The sequence below is a fragment of the Plodia interpunctella genome, chromosome 22, assembly GCF_027563975.2.
Source record: "Plodia interpunctella isolate USDA-ARS_2022_Savannah chromosome 22, ilPloInte3.2, whole genome shotgun sequence".
Taxonomy (NCBI): domain Eukaryota; kingdom Metazoa; phylum Arthropoda; class Insecta; order Lepidoptera; family Pyralidae; genus Plodia; species Plodia interpunctella.
Genome location: NC_071315.1, coordinates 2862782 through 2886704, shown reverse-complemented (window position 1 = coordinate 2886704; position 23923 = coordinate 2862782). Strand labels below are relative to the sequence as shown.

At 34.9% G+C, this 23923-nt stretch overlaps 1 protein-coding gene across 1 annotated transcript in view; it reads left to right on the top strand.

The window, feature by feature from the left end:
- The window catches only part of fus (fusilli), a 55909-nt gene extending 32127 nt beyond the window's left edge, over positions 1–23782 (top strand). Inside the window, exons 7-16 of the mRNA XM_053762062.2 lie at positions 8329–8439; positions 9050–9182; positions 10119–10256; positions 10474–10689; positions 12329–12493; positions 12980–13060; positions 13178–13294; positions 13713–13797; positions 19939–20069; positions 20538–23782. Of these exons, the coding sequence (XP_053618037.1) occupies positions 8329–8439; positions 9050–9182; positions 10119–10256; positions 10474–10689; positions 12329–12493; positions 12980–13060; positions 13178–13294; positions 13713–13797; positions 19939–20069; positions 20538–20630 (1270 nt within the window). The 3' untranslated portion in view covers positions 20631–23782. The remainder of the gene's footprint in view (positions 1–8328; positions 8440–9049; positions 9183–10118; positions 10257–10473; positions 10690–12328; positions 12494–12979; positions 13061–13177; positions 13295–13712; positions 13798–19938; positions 20070–20537) is intronic.
- Positions 23783–23923: the final 141 nt, after the last annotated feature.

Here is a 23923-nt window from a genome sequence, read left to right as displayed (position 1 = left end):
AAACTTATATGTATTGAAAATAAAGACAAACAGATAGGTAAATCTAAAAATAAAAATACAAAAGACGTTTACCTGCGCTAGCGTACCCAGAAGGCTGGCAAAATATAGACATAAATTTATTTGCATGCTCCTTTGTTTTACATATCTAAGGTATTTCTATATTATATAAGATTTCCGAAAAAAATAATTTAAAGTTCATATTATGCTACTAATTATAATAGCAAGTATTATGTCATCAATAAAGACGGGAAAATGGCTGTCGATATCAATAACTTCCTGAGGTCACAATAGTGTGAAATTCATTTCAGATAGTTATACAAAATGTATACTCATTGCAAATTAGTGTGTGCAGTCAGGTAGCCATTTTGTGGCATTGTCTTACAGTCAATAATTTACATAAAATGACTTCTCGTTTATTTATGTAAATGAGTACCATTTTAATAATCCTTAATATTATAAAAAGAATTTCCCCTGACGCGTCTGTACGAACGCGATATACTCAAAAAATAAGGGACGTATTTTTGAACGGTTTTCAACGTGTTTTCAATAATATATAGGGTGATTCCTGAGAAATGTTTGTTATGGTTTTAATGTCACACAAGGTCACCAAAAATTATTTCCTTACGAAATGCAGCGAAAGTGCAGTGGCATAAAAACCGCTGGGTTCACAAAATTGTTACTGGGAACACGACGCGGTCACCCGACACTGCGTCCTTAGGTGCCCACATGAGTAAACAAATTACGAGAGTGTAAAAAACTTCTCCAAACCGTGAAGGGCCTTATGCTGTGACGTTCACTGTCCAAATAGCGGTGTTTTTAAATTGTGTTTTTTTTTACTTGGTATCTAAAACACACTTTCCTCTATTTGGTTATAGTTAAAATGGTTCTTTGCTGAGCAGCCAAAATAATAACTTATTTAACGTTTGAATATTCCCATCACTTGAGATACGATTCTCAACAAAAAATAATTTTAGCTATGCACAAATCTGCGAAGCTTTTGAGTATTCGGCCGTTAAATAATTTTAGCTATGCACAAATCTGCGAAGCTTTTGAGTATTCGGCCGTTAAGTCTGCTTACATTTACATTAGATCTTGACTTCTTACTTTAGTTCACTATACGACACATAGTTCCTGTCATGCAGGCCACCACTTCATCACTGTTCTATTAAGTTAATTTCAAAGTATTTTGAGAAGCCAAGATGGATCGAAGTGTGACGTGGGTGTATCGAATGCCGTATCAATCTCACATTATACATATAAATACTCATAAGACTCGAAAATTAAGAATTCCTATAAATTTTGTAATATAAAGAAAGATACATGAGAGAAATCTCAAATTGTATTTTTAAATTGTAAACTGCTCGGCAAAAAAGATGTATTATATGTTTTTCTTTGTCTCGCAAACCAGCATGAAATAACAAAATAGTATACTTATTTTAAATGGATTTGTTATACCACATGCCTTTTAACTTGTTTTTGAAAATAATAATGAGATCAAAAATATCTGGAATAGTATTATTACCAACAAAGCAATGAGGAAAAATCTGCGGTCGTAAATACGAGATATTGCAGGTTCCTCCGATTTGTAACGGACATTATTTTTAATACCCCATGAGGTATAACCTCACAGCAGAGTGTATTAAGTCCACGGGAGCAATGCTGAGAAGGCAAACATCCCGCCTACCACTTCACTACGCCGATAACAAATGTCGCTAGTGCGATAACATGCCAGTTAGAGCGATATGTTTCTGTTCTTAGGGTTATAAGTAACATTTTTCTAGCCTAATTGTTAATGTCGTTATTTCTTCTCAGCTGTGGAAGTTTGTGACAAAATATATATACAGGATCTGTGTATGTACGTAAATGTGTTACTAACTTTTATTCCAAGGCCAATTGTTACTAACCCCTATGGATCATGTTGTCAGAAATGAAAGATTATTATTATTAAATATTATTTTAGCCTGATGATATAATTATCTGCAGTGATTACTATAATTTCGACACTAATCTAGCAGATAATGTTATTTTGATCCGTATGTTATCTGACTGATAAAAGGTTTGATAAATCTTGACATCATTTTGGACATCACGATGATTGGTAATCATATTTATATATAGTATTTATTTTAAAGCGTGATTTAATCAAAATCATTGTTAATACAACCTCTCATGAAAATAAAACTTTTTTTTACAAAAAAATATTCTTAGACAAATCCTCAAGTAATCTTGTTGAATTCCGAGCAGTTAATCGTTGAGAAGTTGCCTTGTTGGGAGCCGAACCTGGATGCACCATCTGGTCATGATCATCATAATAATCCTAGAGCTTCCGCGAAAGTATGTCAAACTTAACCGATGAAACTAAATAAAATATAAGCCAACAAGATAAAAACGCTTGAAACTAAAATAACTCTAAAATGCTATGGTTGTCTACGGCAACTTGTGACCGTTATTTGTGCTAATGCTGTCAATCCAATCATTTTAAATACATTTTTCCGTGTTTGGGAACCCTACACTCATTCGTGCACTCACCTTTCAGTGTATCACTTCCACATCACACGATAACTCGGTACAGGGCGAAATCCAAGACAAGAACTAAGCATTCCGTCATTCGCACTCGTACAGTCACGGAGTGTGGACGCCTCACGCTCCTTTCCACAAAAAAAGACTTAAAAAACTATAAACCTTATCTCGTGTTTCCAACTTGTGTTATAAAAATCGTGGGCCGATAAAAAATTGTGTTGCTTGTGCTTGGACTTATCACTTGAGATAAGGAGGTGAGTTTGATAGCTTTTAATTAGTTTTGAGAGCTAGACTTGTTAGTCGCCGGAAAATTACAGGGATGGCTACGTAGCGTTATAGCGTGTTTACTTCTCTACGAAGAAGAAGATTTTAGCAAAACGTTCGGACAATTGTCAGGTACCATTTTTTTATAATGGGTCGGCGTTAGCTTCCTTCAATTTTTGTTCTATTTGCATTTAAAACTTGGATATCATACTGGAAATTGCATTACTGTCCTTTGTTCAGCAATGAGGATGTATCGGGGATATCTTTTGACTAGTGTCAAGAATTTTGATATATTTAGTAGAAATGTGTTTCTGGTTCTTTCGACATAAATTCGACATAGATAATAGAACACAATGTTTTGATCATGGAATTAGTAGGTACTCCGCTACTATCCATGATTCTGATGGAATGATATATGCATTTTTTTCTACTATGATTATTTTAAGATGGTTGTTTAGTACAACCAGCTTCTTGACTATACAAGTAAAATTAAAACTTTAAACTTCTGTCATAGGCCTATAACTATTTCAGAATGTAATTTTTCGTCTAGCGTGAATTCTTATCACTTTCCTAACGTCTTCTAGAATAATTTGAACTCACATTAGCAAACACCATTTGTAACAAGAATATAACATACATTATCGTTAACCCTTATCACTGTAACTTGAAGTGATGATAATATAATATAAGTATAAATAAATTAGAATCAAAGACGCACAATCAATACGCGTACTAGTTACACGCCCAAGAACATATAATAACAATATCTATTATTCACAGCACGACAATTAAAAGGTTTTGACAGCGACTTTGCCCGCTAGGAACACTAGATTCTCTCTCTATTCGGGCGTTTTCCTGGTTCTATTCTCAGCTATTGAGCGTTGGAGATTACAGTCCACTTTCCTACTATTTCTCCTTCTCCGCACGGACTTCGGCGACCTTATTTGTCGAATCATTGGCAGGGAAATTCCAATACGAAGCCGGGAGAATAAGGCTATAAGCATAGTCATGAGATCCAGATGAGACAGTATTGCCTATATATCGCCGCCATCCGGTTTGGCCATTTTATTGGATCTGTCCACCCCGTAATAGACGTGATACTCTTTCTGCTATCACGATTTTTGCCCTGCACTTCACTAAATAATGACTAGTGGTGGCTAAAAAAAATAACTATTGAAAAAAATGGAACCTATTTAATTAATTTTATTTCTCATAGTTATTCATTTTTAATTAATTTAAAAAAAATGTTATTGAAATACCAAACCACGTATTTTTCTCATGGAAAAGCGTGACAGTTACTAACATCCAAACAATTGCTGTGATCTTCCTACATGAGCCTATTCCGAGATAACTGACACATATAACTTATCAGAAGGGGTCATACCATCTGATAGCGGTGTCGACTCTCTGAAGGTCATGGATTGTTATTGATTAATGTATACTTCATCTTTATATTGGGTATTTTTAATAAACGTGATGATTTTATTATTTTTATGATGTAAACCATCATTTTCGGTATGTATAACAATTGATGCGGCGTAAATTAATTGCAAATTCAGTAAAAAAAATCTTATTCCATCTAATCCGTACCCTTGTATTCATTCCAAGAGTATCAATAAACTTTGCTTTAATTGCAGGACAATTAGCTAAAACTAAAATCAGCTAAAATAGTAGCTGATTTTAGTTTATCGAAAACGAACGAACACGGTTTATCGAAAACTATTGCAAAACTTCGAATTCAGTTCAGAAAATTTCAGTTTGCTAACAATGCAGAAGTTACAACAATAATCAACACTTCTACTGAATGCCTTGTCATAGATACATCGACAAGTATAGAAGTATATAAAATAGTAGATTACATAAATCTAGGGTTGCCAGATCCAAAAATATAAAAAGGTGCTTAATTTGACATATTTTATCTGAATAAAATACTGTACAAAAAGAAGAAAAACATTTTTTTGCACATTATCAGAATTACACTTTAATAAAACAGTTTATCAAAGATCTTTCTGTACTCTTTCTGTTTTTTATAACTGTACCTTCTTCTTATCTACCTTCTGTTTATTGTTAATCTATGGCCACGGCCACTGTAACTTGAGCATTCTCAAGTTGCAGTTTTATGTGCCTCGCCGTTTAGCGTTAGCCTGTTTCGATAACGATGTTATTTTGTTTGAAACTGTTCGAAGTTTTATGTAAAAATATATGTTGGCTCTAGTAAAACTCCTAGTGGTGCACCTCGCGATCAAATTTTTGTTCAGTCACTTAATTTATTTCTTCATCAATATCGACATTAAATTTAAGAGCTATATATAGGCTCTTGTCGGTGGAGTTTTGATTTGTTTACTCATTAACTGTCTGCTAACTTCAAAAGCATTCTCTTGCGGCAAACCACGATTAAAACATGTCTTAACAAATAGTTTTTCTTGCGTCTACTGCAATTACTTATAGCATAATTACATTGAGTTATGGCTAGTAATAAGTATAAATAAGTTCATGATCGTGACGGAACACGATTTTGTTGATAAGATCTAAATCTAAGGATTCCACTAAATTAAAAATATTGTGATCGTGTCTGCTATTGCCTTCAAACAAACAAGAAATCTTTAGTAGTATTTTCAAAGAGTCCACGCAACGAAAGTCCCCTTCTGACGAGCGAGTGACGAGACAACAACTACGTGGCTGAGCTGTTATTGATAGCTCCACATATCGGAAAAATGTCGGGACTTCCTTTTTGGTTCATCGAGATTAACAAGCAAACAAGATCAATTTACGACGAATACAAAAACAGAATATTAAATTATACATATATTCCTTTTTCCTACGTATTTTGGGAACTTAAAATTCAGTTAAATGTTGAAAAATTGTAGTGAAGTATGTAAGTATGTCACAATAGTCAGCTTGCAGCTCCCACTACGTATTTCTTCTTTATGAATACGATCTCCTCCAGGGATGGCGCATTTCGCGAAAGTGAACTGAACTGGAAAGGGTATAGCCAAAAAGATCAAGTGTCAATGATCAAATTCATCAAAATCATTTGATACGTATCAACAGCTTTTGGCGGGTCATCCTCATTTTAAAAATACCCATTGTCTCGTAAAGGACAATATAAAAATACAGAGACCGTCCCATGCACACAATGTCCATTATGTGACAACCAAAACATCGTCGGACAATGAATCAGTTGCGTTGCGACACATGGGGGCTTTGGGAACATATTTTTATGGATGATATTATTGGATTGATTTTTCTCAGTTGATAAGAACTGTACTTAGTTCATGGGTATAAGTTTCTAGATCATGAATAAATTCAAGATTTGTGTCAAGAAATATTATGGTACTAGGAAACTTCCCTGTGGCACTCATTGTAATGAAAGTAATATTGTTGTGCATCTTCATTAAATGAGCTAGGCCACTCGTGTCACATTTTGTATATCAATTTGACGCATGTATGGTAGTTTTCATCGACCACCACTTTCTTCCGGTGAAGAAATACATCGTGAGGAAACCTACACTCTAGTTGATGAATTACTAGTCAGTGGAATGAAGAAGGCAATGACAAACCCTCCATTAAAGCCAAAAATGTCGTTGTTTGTGTGATGCCTCATAATGGCCACGAGCTTATCCATATATTATGAGTACCTTTATTTATCTGCGCGAAAATAGAGATTTATAATGTACAGTCGGGGGCAGATAAAATTGGTTCCAATCAGGCTAAACTGAGTCAGTTTAAGCTGCCTCCGACTGTACAGTATATACATCTACCTATTCTCACGCACGCTTGTCGGATATTGTTTATACATTTTTCTTTCTATCTATTACGGTCAAAGTCCGTGTCAATCAGCCATCAGTCTCCATATTTTTCGTTTTAAATCTGGTGCTAGAAGTTGGTATTATTTATATAGGCTGTTAATTTGTCCCATTGCTGCGAAAAGGACTCCTCTTGTTTGCTCCATGGATCTTGTCTTCTGCCATTGCCAACGCTTAATTGTCCCCCCACCTTGTTCGCCATTCGACCCTAACGTCTGCGTTCCTCTGGAGCACCATCACAAAGTTGTGGTGATCCGTGCCAAGCTATGTGGCAGCATGCGGCGAAACATCCAGTTCCATTTGACCTTTGCAGTATTGAGATGAAAAATATCATTTCAGTCTAAGTCCATATTGGTAAGTAATGTAATTGGTGTAATATAATTATTACGTGGTAAACTTTGTTGCTTGTTTGGCTTCGTTAATTAGACCTCAATCGAGCTACTCAATATTCCCTCGGGAAGACTTGTTTGAAGTAGCCGGCCTTAAAATCACAGCCGAATCTTCAACATTTAAAGATTTATTGTTTACGCGGATCCTGTGGTTCGAGACGTCATAGCCGAGAATGATATGAAGAACACGCGGTGAGAGTGAGGTACTTAGTAACATGCAATCATGCAATAGTCATGCAAGTGCCCCAAAGAGCTCATTCTCGCCGTTGCTTACAAAATGAACGTTGTTATTTTTACGATTATAATGTTATTGATAAGGTCCAGTCGTCTCTGTTTCTACGCAATAACTTGTCTTGTTTATGATATACATTTTTTCGTATATTTTTTATTCGATAGGTATATTTATGCATTTGTATTTAATACGATATTTACAGAAAATCAACTGAAACGTTGAGAATTGTTTATAGATGATTAGTAGTTTGGTACCGTTTGGATTGTCTCAAGTAATTAGTAAGAATATTTCCACCATCTAATACTGTCATCAATGACTTTGACGTAAACAGTGAACCGACGACGTGACCTCTGTCTGTCTATCAATGAATAAACATGGTGGAAACGCTTCCGCTGCATCGGGCGACTTATATAAAGACCGATTTATTGATTTATTAGACCGACCTTTGAGAGATAGCATGTTATTAATAAATATATATATATATATATATTTAAGTTTCTTTCGTATTTACCTCATTGACATAGGAAGAAGGAAACTACCACGAAACATACCAACACATAGCACATTACTAACGTCTACAATTCCACATGCTGTCTCTTTTTTTTCCATATCATGTGAAAAAAAGATAGAACATATAGACGCAATGGGGAGTTAAGCCCAGGGGCACAGTTAATCCTTCATATGTATGATTTTACTAAGAACAATAAGATATATACTAAGCAGTGTAGTAAATTTTATCTGATTCCGTTTATGGTCTATTCTGCAAGCCGCGCGAATCGTGCTGCCTATTGTGTAGTAAGGCCTTGCTAAATGAAATAACATTCATCCTTATTTTAGTGAATTACGTCCCTATTTTTATTTAGTAGCGCCCTGGGGCTTCGCTCCCGTAGGAATTTTGGAATAAATATACGGAATTAATAAACCCTATTATTCCACCTATGTACCAAATTTCATAACAATAATCCTGATAAATAATAGTAGATTTTGCGTGAAAGAGTAACAAACATACACACATAAGTACATCCTCACAAACTTTCGCATTTATAATATGAGTAGGATTAGTATGGATTGTGATTGTGAAAAAATGTTGTAATAATATTTATTTCCATTGTTACAGCTCAAAAGACGATGAAATTGACGGTAATTGCATAGTGCGCGCACGCGGCTTGCCCTGGCAGTCGTCTGACCAAGATATCGCCAAGTTCTTCCGTGGTCTCAATGTCGCCAAGTAAGTCATTACATTTTATTCAACACAATGTGCGTATGTAACATACGGATTTTATGTACCATACAACACCCTACGTAAGAGCAGAGCACGGACAATCCAAAGAGCCATGTCGGAACTGCTTACCTACTTCAATCATCTGCCTAAGTGGTCGTGGTGAGGATCTTTTTCCACAGTCACCTGTAATTTATGTAGTTTCGCCTCTCCCGATATTTGCTTGTCTGTCTGTAATAAAATCTCAATCGAGTTTGATTTCTCCTACTTCCAGTTGCCTTACATAGTTGAAATTTCCCACGTCGCTTCAGTTTCCATAACGTAATGTATTATGTTAAGTGTGACCTGTTGGTGCACACAGGATCAGCTCCCAACGAGGAAACTCCTCAACGGTTTACAGCACGGACATGCGTTTTTTGTCTGGCGTTAAATGCCACAAGATCTCTCTGACGACAATAAAAGTTTGTTAACAAGTCACAAACTTGTATGTGCGTAAGTTTCAATACTAAAACGAAGATTGTTTGTACACGTATGTTGTCTACACGATCTTTTCTTCCACATCGCCGTTTTCTTCGTCCCTGGGCTAACCAACCCACCTTATATCATTGTTTATCCCCAGGGGCGGCGTAGCTCTCTGCCTCTCGCCTCAAGGTCGCAGGAACGGCGAGGCGCTGGTGCGCTTCGTGTCGCAGGAGCACCGGGACATGGCCCTCAAACGACATAAGCACCACATCGGGCCGCGGTACATTGAGGTTAGTTCGCTGCAACGCGTCACGAGTGAAGCCCTAGCAGAAGGGGCAAACCAAAGAAGTGCTGGCTTGGGATGACATGCGTGCCAATGATCTGACAACTCGGGATGCCAACGTCCGTGCCATGTGAAGACGAAAAAGTAGCACCGTGGATCCTGGGCTCCGACTTTTAATTACTGTGGAGGAAATAGGGAAAACGCTTAGATTATATAGAGAGAACTCGCCACGAGAGTTGCGACCTGGCTATATGGTTTACGATATAACGATCTAATGTTTTCAGTAAATATTGGTAAAAATCCGGTCGACCAGTAAGCTTATTAACAGTAAGACTATTTTGATTAAAAAAACATAATACAATAACAGTTTTGTCAATTCTTCTTGTATTTGTTAATATTTACTTCCATTTCACGCTGGCTTGGGATTCTAGTCACCGTTAGTCACGTAAGTATTTACCTACTTAGATATATAATTGTTATTATAATATTTTGTTTAACATTCTTCGGAGAATACATGTTTAAAAATCTGGTTCTTTGAAAGTAGTTTGTAGTTGAAAAATTGTGATATCATGATCGACGGAGATTACATCTTGTAAAGGTTTAAATACATAGATGGGTTTAATCCCAGTATTTTTCCACTGTGTTTTCTCAAAAAGCAGCAGCAGTAAACAAAATTTGGGTTAGTTTGGAAAGGAACTGTACACAAATCTGGGCATAAATAAACCCATCTCTGTTTGGGAGTCTTAATGGAATGCCTATCAAATTCAATGTCGTGTTTTTTTGTGGTAATGCCATCTATAAATCAGCGTCATAGCTCTCGTCATGGCGCAAGATGAATGGTGCCCTTTTACTGCATACTTAGGGCACCTTTCTAAAATTATAATTTTCTTAATTTATGTATTTTTTTATGACACGAATAAGTTTATTTGTATTTGTCGAGCAGGTGTACCGGGCGAGTGGTGAAGACTTCCTGAGCGTGGCGGGCGGCGCGACGTGTGAAGCGGCGGCCTTCCTCACGAGGGGCGCGCAAGTCATCGTGCGGATGCGCGGTCTGCCTTACGACGCCACGCCGCAGCAAGTGGTGAGTTGGCTTTATGAACGTCAGTACCTAACCGAATATTGATAGACAGATTATCTCTTTATTGCAGCATTTACATTTCGGAAATGACTTTTACGACTTTCTACCGACATGTAGTTGCAACTAGACGCTATCATCCAGTGTGCAAGTTTCCTCACGATGTTTTCCTTCACTGGAAGCAACTGGTGGTCAAGAGCTTTAACGAAATTGTCTTCCGCAGCTGGAATTCTTCACGACTGGAGACGACCCCGTCCAGGTCCTGGACGGGGCGGACGGAGTCCTATTTGTGCGGCGAGCTGACGGCCGAGCCACAGGGGACGCCTTCGTTCTGTTCGCTAAGGAGGACGACGCGCCGAAGGCTCTGTCGCGCCACCGAAAGCTGATTGGGTCGAGATACATCGAGCTGTTTAGGTCAACCACCGCTGAGGTGCAGCAGGTAAGCCAGTAGTACACCAGTTCGATTCTGTTTCATTATGGAAGGGAGTCAACTCTGTCGATCGATTCGGACTACCACTGAATAAAACTAAATTGATGACCTGACTGACTCTATTACCTGAATGTTAGCCACATTCTATTATGAATAATGTATGTAAACATAATATAGTATTGCAAGAATTCTTCCTTCATATATATTAATATTTCTGATGGAAACTGAATAAAAAACGACGACTAATATTTATTCCTCGCTACATCTTTTTAATTTTACACCTCCATCGTTTGACCAAGCGATGATTTTGCCAATTTTACTCTGCACATTTTGGCCAATTTTCGGAAGCTACAAAAAGATTTAAAAAATACTCATTTATCGTCGTTTGACATTGGAATAGTTACAAATTGCATACAGTTATCAGAAGGCGCACAAATAAACAAGTTCTCACCGGAAACCCAATCTAATATTGCAATTAAACGCGAAGCCAGCAATATTACCCGCCATGCTGTGTGGTGACGAACAATGATGTGATTTCTACAACATTTATATTTTAGTACTTCATGTAGTCTTATTGATTGAGTGATTAGGTAGAAGAAGGGTTTATGTTCTAAGTAATCTACGATCATATCCACACCAGTTTTATAATAATAAAATGATAATTTATCAATCAATGAAACCATACCTGCTTAATCGTACTAACCTATATGGGGAAAACCACACAGGTTGAGTTAGTCCAAATTTAAAAGATTTACGGAATAATGACGATGCTGTAATAATAGTAAACATTCCGTAGAATTCAAAATAATAATAGTAGAAGTTGGATGTAATATCAAAGACTTGAGTCTAGGACACAGATTTATATGTGATCTAGGATGTTAAATTTCAGTGAATATTGAGGTGACCGCGGGGCTCGAACCTGGGACCTCCGACCTCCTACATTCGGAATCAGCAAAAATACAATTCTGAATTATTATTCGTTATTACAAAATTTCGAAAAACGAACATCTTTCCGTATGACGGCAAAACTGAACTGAAGAACGGCATATTACTGTATTATTCGAGGTAATAAGAACTTTACTACAACAGTTATAGGTTATATTTTGCGGTATTTTGTACTCAAGCAGAACCATATTGCTCATAACAATGCAATCTACGAATAAAGCGCAGTTTTTATGTCCGTCTGTGCGCCCTTGAGGCGGTTATCGATGCATCGTATGCAATTTGAGGCGGATGCATGAAATATTGTTTTGTTTGTTATTTTGAAATCTGTTCACGTAGCCGACTAGAGTGTGCGGTGTAAAATATTATACTTAGAAATGTCATACATACAGTTTTGTAGGTTTTAACCTACAAAACTGTACTTTGATTATAAAATAAAAATATCAATATCAAAATGAAAACACTTATTCAGAAATTACACCTTCAAAGGCTCTTTTTCACGTCATGTTATAAATTAAATAATATTTAATAAAGCTACGAACTACTAGCATTTTGGAACACCTCTATACTGAAATATGAATATGTGAAAGTTTTGTTAGTCGATTTGGACGAGTTGCGAATGAGACGATTTGCGTCACACCACAAACTACACTAAGCATTTCGCGACCACCACTGACGGTTACATCAATAAAACAATTTCTTGCAGGTGCTGAACCGGTCCTTGGAGACGCGCACCAGCTCAGCCAGCACCCCGTCCACCGCCTCAGCCCCCGCTGAGGGCCTGCTGCCGGTGCTGCTCCCTCAGCACGTGATCACGTCGGGCACCGCTAAAGACTGCGTCAGGCTGAGGGGGCTGCCTTATGAGGCTCAGGTTTGTAACATGGAAGAGGCCAAACACTGCTTCTTGGGGGCCGTCCATTAATCACTTGATGTTTTTAATAACACATACCAAATATTCATACACGTAATATCTTATTCTGAACCCCCCCCCCATTTCAAACCTCACGTCACGTGATTTATAAAGGACCCCCTGCATTGTGTTCCAATGAGGCATGGAGCTGTGTAATTACAGGTTACTGTAGCAGATGAAGTCATGGCAGTCAAGTGGGCCTAAGTTAAACGCTATTTCACGCCATAAACTTAGCAAAAAAAGAGGAATATTTTTTATTTTTAAATATTAACATTTTACATTTGCCGCTTTTGTTTAAATATGACAGTTACATTATTCGTATTTACAATATTGTAATATTTGTAAAATAGGTACTAAATACTTTACAAATACTACAATGATAATAGATTCTATAAGTGAAGCTAAGAACATATTCTGATATATAAATTGAATGTCATTTTACCGCAGGTGGAGCACATACTGGCATTCTTGGATGAATTTGCCAAAAATATCGTAGTACAGGGTGTCCACATGGTTTACAATGCTCAGGTATGTATTCATTTATGGAAAAAATTAAACACTCTAGCTAAGCTAGAGTATATAATATTTTCCATTCTTTTCTCAATAAACAGGGTTTTAATTTGTCCCAAATTTAATGTGAACCAGGGCCACCCTAGCGGCGAGGCGTTCATACAGATGGACAACGAAACTAGCGCTTTCCTGTGCGCACAACAGAAGCACCACCGGTACATGACCTTTAGCAAGAAGCAGCGGTATATAGAGGTAAATTCATATTTTATATTCCGCCATATTTTATTTACCGTCATATTCGCTACACTTGGAACTTAACTGCTGCCCGCATTCACCCCTTGAGCGTTGACTTAAAAAAGTTTTAGATGTTTGAACTTAGAAGTTTGAAGATAGGTGGAGATATTTTGCCCTGAAACGTATTTATAGGATATATAATAGAATAGGATGTAGATATATTATAGATAGCTGGTGGTCCTTTCAGAATAGCTAACTTAATAAGGGAGTTCTTTGGGAAGCAATAATGACCTCACTATTTAGGTATAATTATTTCATTGAACTCCGAACTACTGAACTGGAACAAGGCGCTTTATATTAGCAAAAAATAAAAAAAACAATTTTCTAAGCTCTTTGGTTTCTAATACAATCATCTCATACGTCAATCATTGGTCAGGTGTTCCAGTGCTCGGGCGACGACATGAATCTCGTGCTGACCGGCGGCGTGACGCCGGCGACCTCGCCCAAGGTGCTCTCTCCCGGTACGTTGATGTCCCCCCCGCCCGCCGCTGCCCCCGCGCCGCGCCTACTCGCGCAGCACATCGCCCACCAGAGTCTGCTCGCCCGACAGCACGAAAACCTTCTCCTCGCCTCCTTGAGACCCCCCATGGTCCCCTATCTGACCCCCACCTACGTCCGATCCACCACTCCCACTCCGACGTACCAACTCCAGCCGCAATATCTGCCCGCGCAGCAGGCCGTCCTGCCGACCAAACGAACGTACGACCGCGCCTTCACTCCAACCGATACCACCCCAGCTAAACGACCTTATACTCTCCCCCCACAGATGGCACCGGCTCTATCACTCCCAGTTCTATCGTACGGCACGTCCCAGCCAATATTCTCTTACGCGAATACCAGCCCCATGCTTTCCACTTACGCGAATGGCATACCGACAGCTATACCGACCGCTCTTCCCGCAGGATACAACTCGATTCCAGCGGGCCTCCCCGCGTCTATGGCCGCTCAGTTCCCCGCTGCGCTTTCTATGTTCCCTACTTACCAATATTACCCTGGCGTTTAAAAAGTATAAAGTGCAAGGTGTAAAAGTCTCGAAAATTCACAACGCATGGTCGACCTAGCGTGACTCGTTAGTACAATGTGTAACGTATCTGTACCTGCAGCTACCCAAAGGTAGCTTAGACTGTTGAAGATGAAACAACTCTGAATTTGATGATACTACGATCAGTAGTTAAATAAAACAGGGTAAACAAATGACAACAGGCTCAAAGAGTTTAAAAAACTATTTCGAAGTGCCTTTTTTAAGCGAGCGTAAAGATATTTTAGCGTTAACATTATGGTTAGTGTAGCGTTAGTAACGCATTCACCGCGGCAGCTCAAGCGGCTTGATTTTATTAATTATATTACTTAAAATCAGTGTTTTGTTGATTTTGTACTGACTCTAATTGATGTTGAAATATTTTTAATTTATTGATAAGCGATTTTGATGTTGTTAGTGAAATGTACCTAGGAAGTTACGTCCGTATACGTGACAGTCTCCGTTGTTGTGATTTTAAATATAGACATTCCATTAGCTAAAAGACAAAACATGTTTTCAAGTCTGAAAGATAGTCTGAATAATAAGTACTTGCAGTACTTACATGAAATGAATTAGGTACTTAATGTTTATCGTTTTTTTATTCGAGTACAATGCACTTTTTGCGGTTACTATACACAGTTTTTTTTTAATTGTAAGTTTTTAGTAGAAGTATTTTTTTCGTGTCACTCCACGTTCATATGAATTGATTTTAGGAATTGTCGTATATTTTATATAATACTGTTAGTAGTCTTACGTTGTGGGCGCCTATCCTCCGCCCTCCTATCCTGAAATCCTCGTAACAAAAATATTTATATAAATATCACTTTAACAATCCAAATCATCTAGTTTCACATAGCTTAACCTCATCGTCCAAACCTCACACCACATAGTATAAAATAATGTCGGTATTAAAAATAAACACATGGTTTTGAACGAATTTCCAAATTTAAATATGGAACTATCCTTTTTGTTAATTTTACATTGGTCATATGTCAAATAGATATTTTAAAAAAATACTTCTATTTTATTTGGATTATTTCGTTCAAAATATGTAATGTTTAATCTTTAAAAGTTTAACGTCAATGTGTATGGTGTTGCCATCGTCTCAGTATTCACAAATAGGTATTGGGCTTTAGTCACAAATACACGGTGAAATGGGTATTATCTTTGTTCTGTCGTTTCTAAATTTTATAAATCCTTATAATATTGACAAAAGTTTTATTTTATTCAAATTGGTCAATATTGTAAGGGTAATTAATATAATACAATAATGTGTTTAATATTAATAAAAAACCAAATGTAATAACTGGTGTATCCGAACTGGTCGTGTTATGGAAAAGTGCATGAACGTGGTAAAATTACGGTAAGTTTTGGCACTTATGAAACGGATATCACAATATATGTTTTCGTAAAAATTCTATGGGTTTAGCATGGTTTGCTTAAGTTTTATGGAAAGGTTTGCATGGCTCGTGATATTATGTATACTACGACAGCTTAATTTGACGTTTTCCAGAGCACACTACGTCCGGATACAACAGCGAAAACTTGGATGTTTCATAAATTTTGTACACAAATATATAAGCTTAATATGGACGTGCTATGGTTATTAAACGACTGTAGTGGTTGATTAATTTTCATGTGGCATAATAACCGAGGCCTACTGCCACAAGTTTATTTATGAAAAAATAAAACTAGATTGTTTATAATGATTTATAGCACAGTCTATTATATTGGTTAGCTGGTCAACTATCCTCCAGTCATTAACACGCATTTGTACTGTACCACAGCTTCCTCTTCTTGCTCTTCTAAGTCTATACGCTTTGTTTTGTTTTTTTCAAAAATACCAAATCAAATCTTTAGATATTTCAATGAGTATCGGTGCATGCTTTCTTTTATTGAAATATTTCTGCTTCACAAGTTGTTTGGAGTTTAATAGTAAGTTTCCATGCTATAAGCTGAGGTATGTAGATGTTTGCAAGGAAAATTGTGTACCGGATAACTGCTTCTACTGATACATTGTATGGAAATATTATATTATTTATTAAAAAAATGGTGTCGTTACTTTTTCATAAAGAATTTACACATTTATTTCTAATAGATCTCCATTTAGAGTTAAAAACCGAATTAGTTGCTTTTTCTGTATTTTCATGTATTTTTTTTATTTTTCCCTCTTAATTGAGTGAAATTGTAATGAATAGCATAAGTATTCATTGAAATATCTCTGTGTAAATTGACTGGGGGACGTGGTGTGAGGTCGCGGCAATATTCTGATCGAGTAATTCCAATACAATACAAACATTACTAAATTAGAAAAAATCCTGTACTGTTTTTTTTTTCTTCTTTTTCCGTTAAAATTTTTTTTTGGTTACACCATTTCAGCCGTTAAATTTAAGTATATTAATCTCAGATATTTAGTCTTATTTTTAACAACAAACAAGAATTGCTGTCACAAAAAATACTAGGATGTCAAGAACATAGTGATCTAAAAACATATGTTTTTGAAAAAAATATTGTTCATATATTTTGGAATTACTTACATGCCTTTAAAATAGCTATTGTTCATTATAATATACGAATTTATTACGACTAAAATAGTCTATATGAATTAGAATTAAGATCAGAACGTTTTCTTATAACTCATCGTTTCAAATCATGGATGAAGTTTTTTTTTATATATATAAGTGATAATTATTATAGTTGGCTAATTATAGTTTATTTCGTATCTACTTTAAATAAATCGATAATTTCGTGTTAGATCATACTTATTGCGAGTTTCTTTGGTTAATGGCTGACTTTGTTGGTTAATTATATATTTTGATTGTTAATTTATCATTTTAAAAACTAAATTTATTCAAGACAAGTTCATTATATTATTACAATAATTTTAGTGTATACTAAAATTATTTTAAAGAAAGTTCAAACTAATTTCAACTAAAATATCAGAATTTTTGTGATTATTAGGTATACCTATATACCCCGTTTGGTATTTAAAAAACGGTAAATAATGTTAAAAAAACTGTAGATAATATTTTCAATTTAAATAATATTATACCAACAAAGTCATAACGTTGTGCTATTTTCTTCTAGCTTCAGTTCAGTAGACAGCGGACATCTTGAACTAACACTGGCTTGCCCTGTCAGCCTACGTTTACATTTTATGTTTACTAACATACACAAATTTCGGTGAATGGGCAAAAGACTGTAGAAATCGATCGATATAATCATCTATCATGGGTATATATAACACTATATACACACAGGCACGGTGTAGAAAATAAATACTGTTTGTAAGCTATTGTTATATTCATGTCTTTTTTTTTATTTTATAAATTTTAATCAGTGAGGGTGGAATTTATAGATCTAATCGGGATCTATAGATCGGAAGTAGGTGTTCATTATTTTTTCAATGTTGTCTTTTTTTTGCAAACGTAGCAGATATTTTTAAATAGAATTAAACAATCGTATTTTTCTATTCGAGTAATCGTAACATTAGTATAAGAATTACGACTGAATGCAATCTCATTCATCATAAAGCTGCACTATATGTAAAATTACATGTTTTAAAATTTATCAAATATTATTTTCACTAGAAAAAAATAGCACAATCATCTCCTACCCCCTCCTAACAGCTTAATTAACTACACTTGTATGTCATAAAATAAACAAATATATTGAAGAGGGTCTGTGAATCTTGTTGGGCCAGTCTTTATATCACAGTAAGCACAGAAGCTTAATTTTGATCGAATAACACAAGCTGTAGTAGCGTTTATTAAATATTAATAATTTTACAATTGTTAAATATAGGACGTCGCCGCATGACAAACAATCTTACGGGTATTCAGCCTGTCTCATTCACACACTTTATGTACGCAAGAGATAAGGAGAGTCGACCATTTCTGTCGCACTCAATAGTGTGACTGAAACAGACTCAATACATGCTACTATGTCACACGCAGCGGACGCCCACAGTGACGCTTCGCTGAGCATTTTCTATAGTAAATTTATTCCTAAGCTAGTTTATCTCAGCAAGCCTGTATCTTTAATATTTATTACAATTTATTTTCATAAAACATCTAATATATTTGTCAAATTAACTACAGTTTGAAATCTTCCGAAGTTCTGCTTTAAATGCATGGAACAAAAGGTGATGTGTTACAACTGTAAAGGGGACTTTCAGCTTAGTGTGTCGTAGAAAATTTATGTGCTTATTTAGGGGATTAATAGGACATCATGGGTGGAAGGTTCTAAGCCCCTGGGAATTAGTGGGTCAACCGCAACGGTATAACCAATGCGTAAGTATCTATTTAATTCATTGTGGGCTCACGTGATATATCAATGCTCTATCTTTTACTCTTGAATATTGCATTTATAATTATGACTTCAAATTCCGATATATATATTTTTTTCATATAATAATGCACCACGTAGCACATTAGATATAAAATATCGACATAACTTTACACACCACAGTATTTTGTAAATTAGGTAGAACCACAGTGTAATTTTAATAATTATGTTAAGTTAATAAAGTAAAATTATACATGGATTTGAAGTCATAATAAGGCTATGAGTACTAGGGTACTAGGCGAGCATAAGTTTGGTATAGTCCGCAGACTAGCTTGGTGGTTGACAACGGCGACGTGTGTAACAAACAGAGTATTGGTGTAAGTTCCGCACTGCTTTGGTGGACTGTTAATGCGTTCTGATGCCCTGGTGAGTGTTCATCTTGTTTTTAATTACATAACTACATTATTTTGTCTGTCTACTTGTATTGTTATAATGTCACACGGTGCAGGAATGCTTAGTCGAAAATATTTACAATATATAGTTAATAACTGCAATGTGTTAATGTAATATATGTCCACTACTCTTTTCCTAAGTTTCATCAAAATTATAGTTAATTTATTGTCAAAATTTAACGTTAAAATGTATTTTATTCAATCATGAATATGTATGTTTCTCATTAAAACTATTTTCTGCTAAGCATTTCCCTCTTCACTTTGACACGACAATAATACGGGGTCTTCTATTTATATAGGCACATAGTGGAAACAATTGGGTGAATAATTGGTATAAAATATAAAATTAGTGGTATTTATTTATAATAGAATCGAAGCTAGTAATGTGCCCGTAGGTACGTTGTGACTAACACAAACCGCATGACAATCACATCAATTTATCGATAATTATATATTAATATAATTAATTTCATTAAAATAGTTAAGCACTTTTTGAATATAGAGTTCCTAATTATTCAAGTTGAAATTCATATGAAATATAAAGTTCTCACATAAAAATAATGATAAAGTAAAATTAGGTATATATTTTCTATTTTTAGATGAGTACATAAAATATAATATCTTAAATTACCAATTACACGTAAAACTTTGATATTACAAATCATATTTGACATAAAAAAAATATTTTAGTTGATTTATATACTTTACTACTTGTAAACAAGCACAACTTGATAAAATAACTAAATGAAATTCACATAAAATTATTAGTAAGTATAATTATTTTTAAGTGTAATTTTGAAACTACACTGATTGCTTACACTCACAAATTATTTCTGCCCCTCTAGGTCCCCTGACATACTACTACCCCCCGATGGGTCCCACGCTGCCGCCTCCTCCCCTGGTGTACTGGGGGTACCCAACGCCGCCTGTGTCCCCTGCGCATTACTATCACCAGCCCCACCACCCTCAGACAATGGTAAGGTACTTTCTGGTGAATATTTATATTTTATTATATAGAAGCCTATCGCCCTTGGGCTTCGCCCCTGTCGAATTTCGTACCCTATGTGTTATTCCAGGTTATATTCTACCCGTTTACCAAATTTCATAATACGTCCAGTAGATTTTGCGTGAAAGAGTAACATACACACATACATCCTCACGATTCGCATTTATAATATTTGATGTATTTTAAACAGCTTTTAACTTTATCAGTTGGCCTGGGAATTATTTAACATGTAATATTTTGTTGTTTACAATAAGATAGGTAAGGTACAAATGAAAAAGGATAAATTATTTTTATAATTATTAGGTACTCAACAATTTTTATTCATAAAGGCAAAACTTTTTTACACGGAAAAAAATTTAAATTTAAAAATAAATTAATAAATTAAAAAATATGTACTTAAGCGATATACATACATGTATTAATTGTTTTTTTTTTCAGATACCAGAGGTGGTGTCCGTCGGCGGCGGGTCTCCCCTTCCGATACCACCTCCCACGGCGTGTCCCGATTGGCCTATATTTATAGTTAATTAGTCTAACTATTTTTTGAATAATCTTTGACTTCCATGAGCAACCTAGAACACAAAAAGTTTCTTGCATCATTTTCTGAGTCTTTCAAAGTTACAATTTTAGAAAAGTTTAAAATTTAATGCTCATGGCAGTCAAAAGATAAAATTGACGTTTAGAGTATTAGAGAACATTTTAATTATCAAACTTCAATTCGTGAAAGTAATTTAAAGTATTGACACTGAATTTTATTTTCTATTGAGAAATTGTAGAAGTAATAGTCATATGTTATAACATATGGACAAGAAGGGAAGTTTTGAGGATGATATGTAAATTTTGTTCAAGCTTGCCACGGAATAATGAAATACTAATCCATGTCTAAAGTATTTCATACGTTTATAATACAGAACACAAAAAAAAAGAAAAACTATTAACTAGTTTAAAAAAAAGAGAAAATTCAAGTAAAAATTATTTTATGGATAAAATTTAAAAAAAATAGTGATATTAAAAATATAATAACTTTTAGTTATCGTTTTATCTAAGATATAACAAATACACATTATTTATATAAGATTCTTTTATAAAATCGTAACATGTAATTTATTTACGTTCATGAGACTTCAAAATGTATTTACTTAATTTGTTGGCTTTGTTATAACTTGAATCTATTAAGTTTATACTTATTTGTAAAGATATTATACAAAAAATACTTTTTAATGTATGTGTTAATTGATTTCTATTTAAAATTCAAAATTGAATATTTTAATTGTTTTACAATGGTGCAATTAGCATCACTACAAAAATATATTCATACTTGAGAAAAAGCAGATAGAAAAGGTCCTTTTCTCTTGATTTCATACAGTTGATTATAACGCGCGTATTCATCAAAAACAATTTACTGAAAACTTACTTAATAAATTTCGATTGTATGTAAAAATGCGCTGTATTAACATTTTGCTCCATTGTTCACGACACAACGAATGTATACAGTGATATAAAAGGTGCTGTTGTTAATTATTTTTGTAGAAATTGAACCAAAAATAATATATTGTCGAGATACGTTATATCACTAAGACTAGCTTAGTTTAAGAGGACGCTCAATTAGTTGATAAAATATTTAATAAATTAAAGTAAGAACCATAACTAAATGCCATAATTTTTAAGAAAGACACGTCGTTGGTCACTTGAGCGTATGGAGAAAACATTGCTCAATGATAGTCTGTCCGCTGCGTGACGCCTCACGTTCATGTATACGCGCCAGAGATGAGTGAATAAGCTATAGAACATTTCGCATGCGTTACAACCTTAACGCAGCGGACGGTCGAACGACTGCTGCTCAAGCGATCATTGTTGTTGCTCATAAAATAAGAATTAAAGACAAGTACTAACGATATTAAACTGGTGATATTAATTCTTGCCAGAAGTGCCAGTACACACAAGCTTGGCTTATCGTTATATTAGTTTAAAATGTTGTGCATCACATCTTTATGAGTACCTTTTCTCGTAGCATACTCGTAGCATATCTTGCACGAATTTCGCATCATAATTCATCTATCATTTCAATCGTTGGCGTTGACATGAACAATTACTTATTAATTATAATTTAAAGATGTCATTAATTTCATGTCATAATTGTCACTTATACTTAGTGTCCGGATGGACATTTAACATCTCAATTTTTTATAATAAACGCCCTTTAGCTCTTACAGGAAATAAGTATGTATATCCCTTGTAACTGGCAGTTTTCTTTCTATATAATGTAGTTGTAAGTATATAATATTATTGGCATAATATTTTAGATATTATGACTAAAAAACAACAAAATCAAAAAGTCTTCCCAATTTTGTTATAGATAAATATATTTAAGTTCGTCACAAAAGTTTTGTGATCAGGATTTAGAGGAATTTTATTGATGTAGAAATATATTTAAGTTAATAAAATTTTAAAGATTATGATCATTGAATGTTATCTATGATTTGATAGTTAAATTAACTATCTAGGTAACTTCTGGCCAACACGCGACGTTGACGTTTATGAACTTGCCCGGATGCCAAAACGATGCAAATACCCATTCTAAGTTACGTGTACTCGAATATGATTGCTGAGATGAAAAGAAATTGAGACATAATGCGCTGTGAATGCTTTTGAAACGGAAATTTTTAACTTTTTTTAAATCTCCAAACATTTTCGGTAAGTATTATTTAGGTAATTATCAAAGTTCATATAAAGTTTAATTATGTCCGTATTTTTAAAATATTTTATTTGTGAACAATTTTTTTTTTTTTTTACAATAAGCATTACGGGCAAATTCGTTGTATTGCATGGAGGCCAACGTTTACATCGTTAATAAGTAGGTACTATATCAATCCTATTTTAATATAAGTTAAACCATGACAAAAAAATCCTTAATAATTTTATACCAAACAAAAAACATCAGATATTATTACCAGACTGTTACAAAGATAAAATTTATTAGCGCACTTCGTACTTGCAATTTCATCTTTTGTAAAATATATCGACTTCCTTAGTCTTGATTTAACGTAAGTCTCATTTCTTATTTTAGTATTGAAACTACACGTTTTTTCTCTAACTATTGCGCACTAAAAAGTAGATTAAAATATTTTTCATGTTATGTTTAGAAAAAAAATATCGTCGTTGTTTTCTAAAATTCTTTAGCACATTTTTATATTAAAAAACAAATCTCTATCGAATTATTGTTATTTAATCCACATAAATATTTTATTTTGTAGTAATTATATTATTTAATATATTTTTGTTACTTTTGTACTGAACGTTTTTTCCAGTGATATTCTGAAGTGATCTTCATGCGAATCGTTACCTATTCCCGTTTTCTTTTAGGTCTGTTGTAGTCATATGATATTGTTAAGGCACATTTACGCCATGCGAACAAATGCTCTGTTCCCACTAGTAGGGCTATCCAACCAATGGCTGTCCCGGGCCGGCTACAGGCTATGGCCAGCCATTGTTTGGTTCGCCATATTGGGAATATAATGAGCATTCGTTCGCCTAGTGTACATCAGCCTTTAGACATACAGTAGATATAGTCAGTTAGTATGTGCAATTTTAGAGTTAGCGTTGATGTTAATGCCAAACACTTTGGTTTCATATCATACAAAGTAGTGAATTGTTCCGATGAATAAATAAATTAGCTAATACAATATTTTTTATTTGTCCCCTCCCCCCCCTCTTTTCTAATCGGTATGCGGTAATGTCGACCCACAATCCTTTAACAGAAATTTCCGAAATGTATGAATTAAAATATCAGAATTCTGTGCTTGAATAGGTACTTGAGAGCAAGC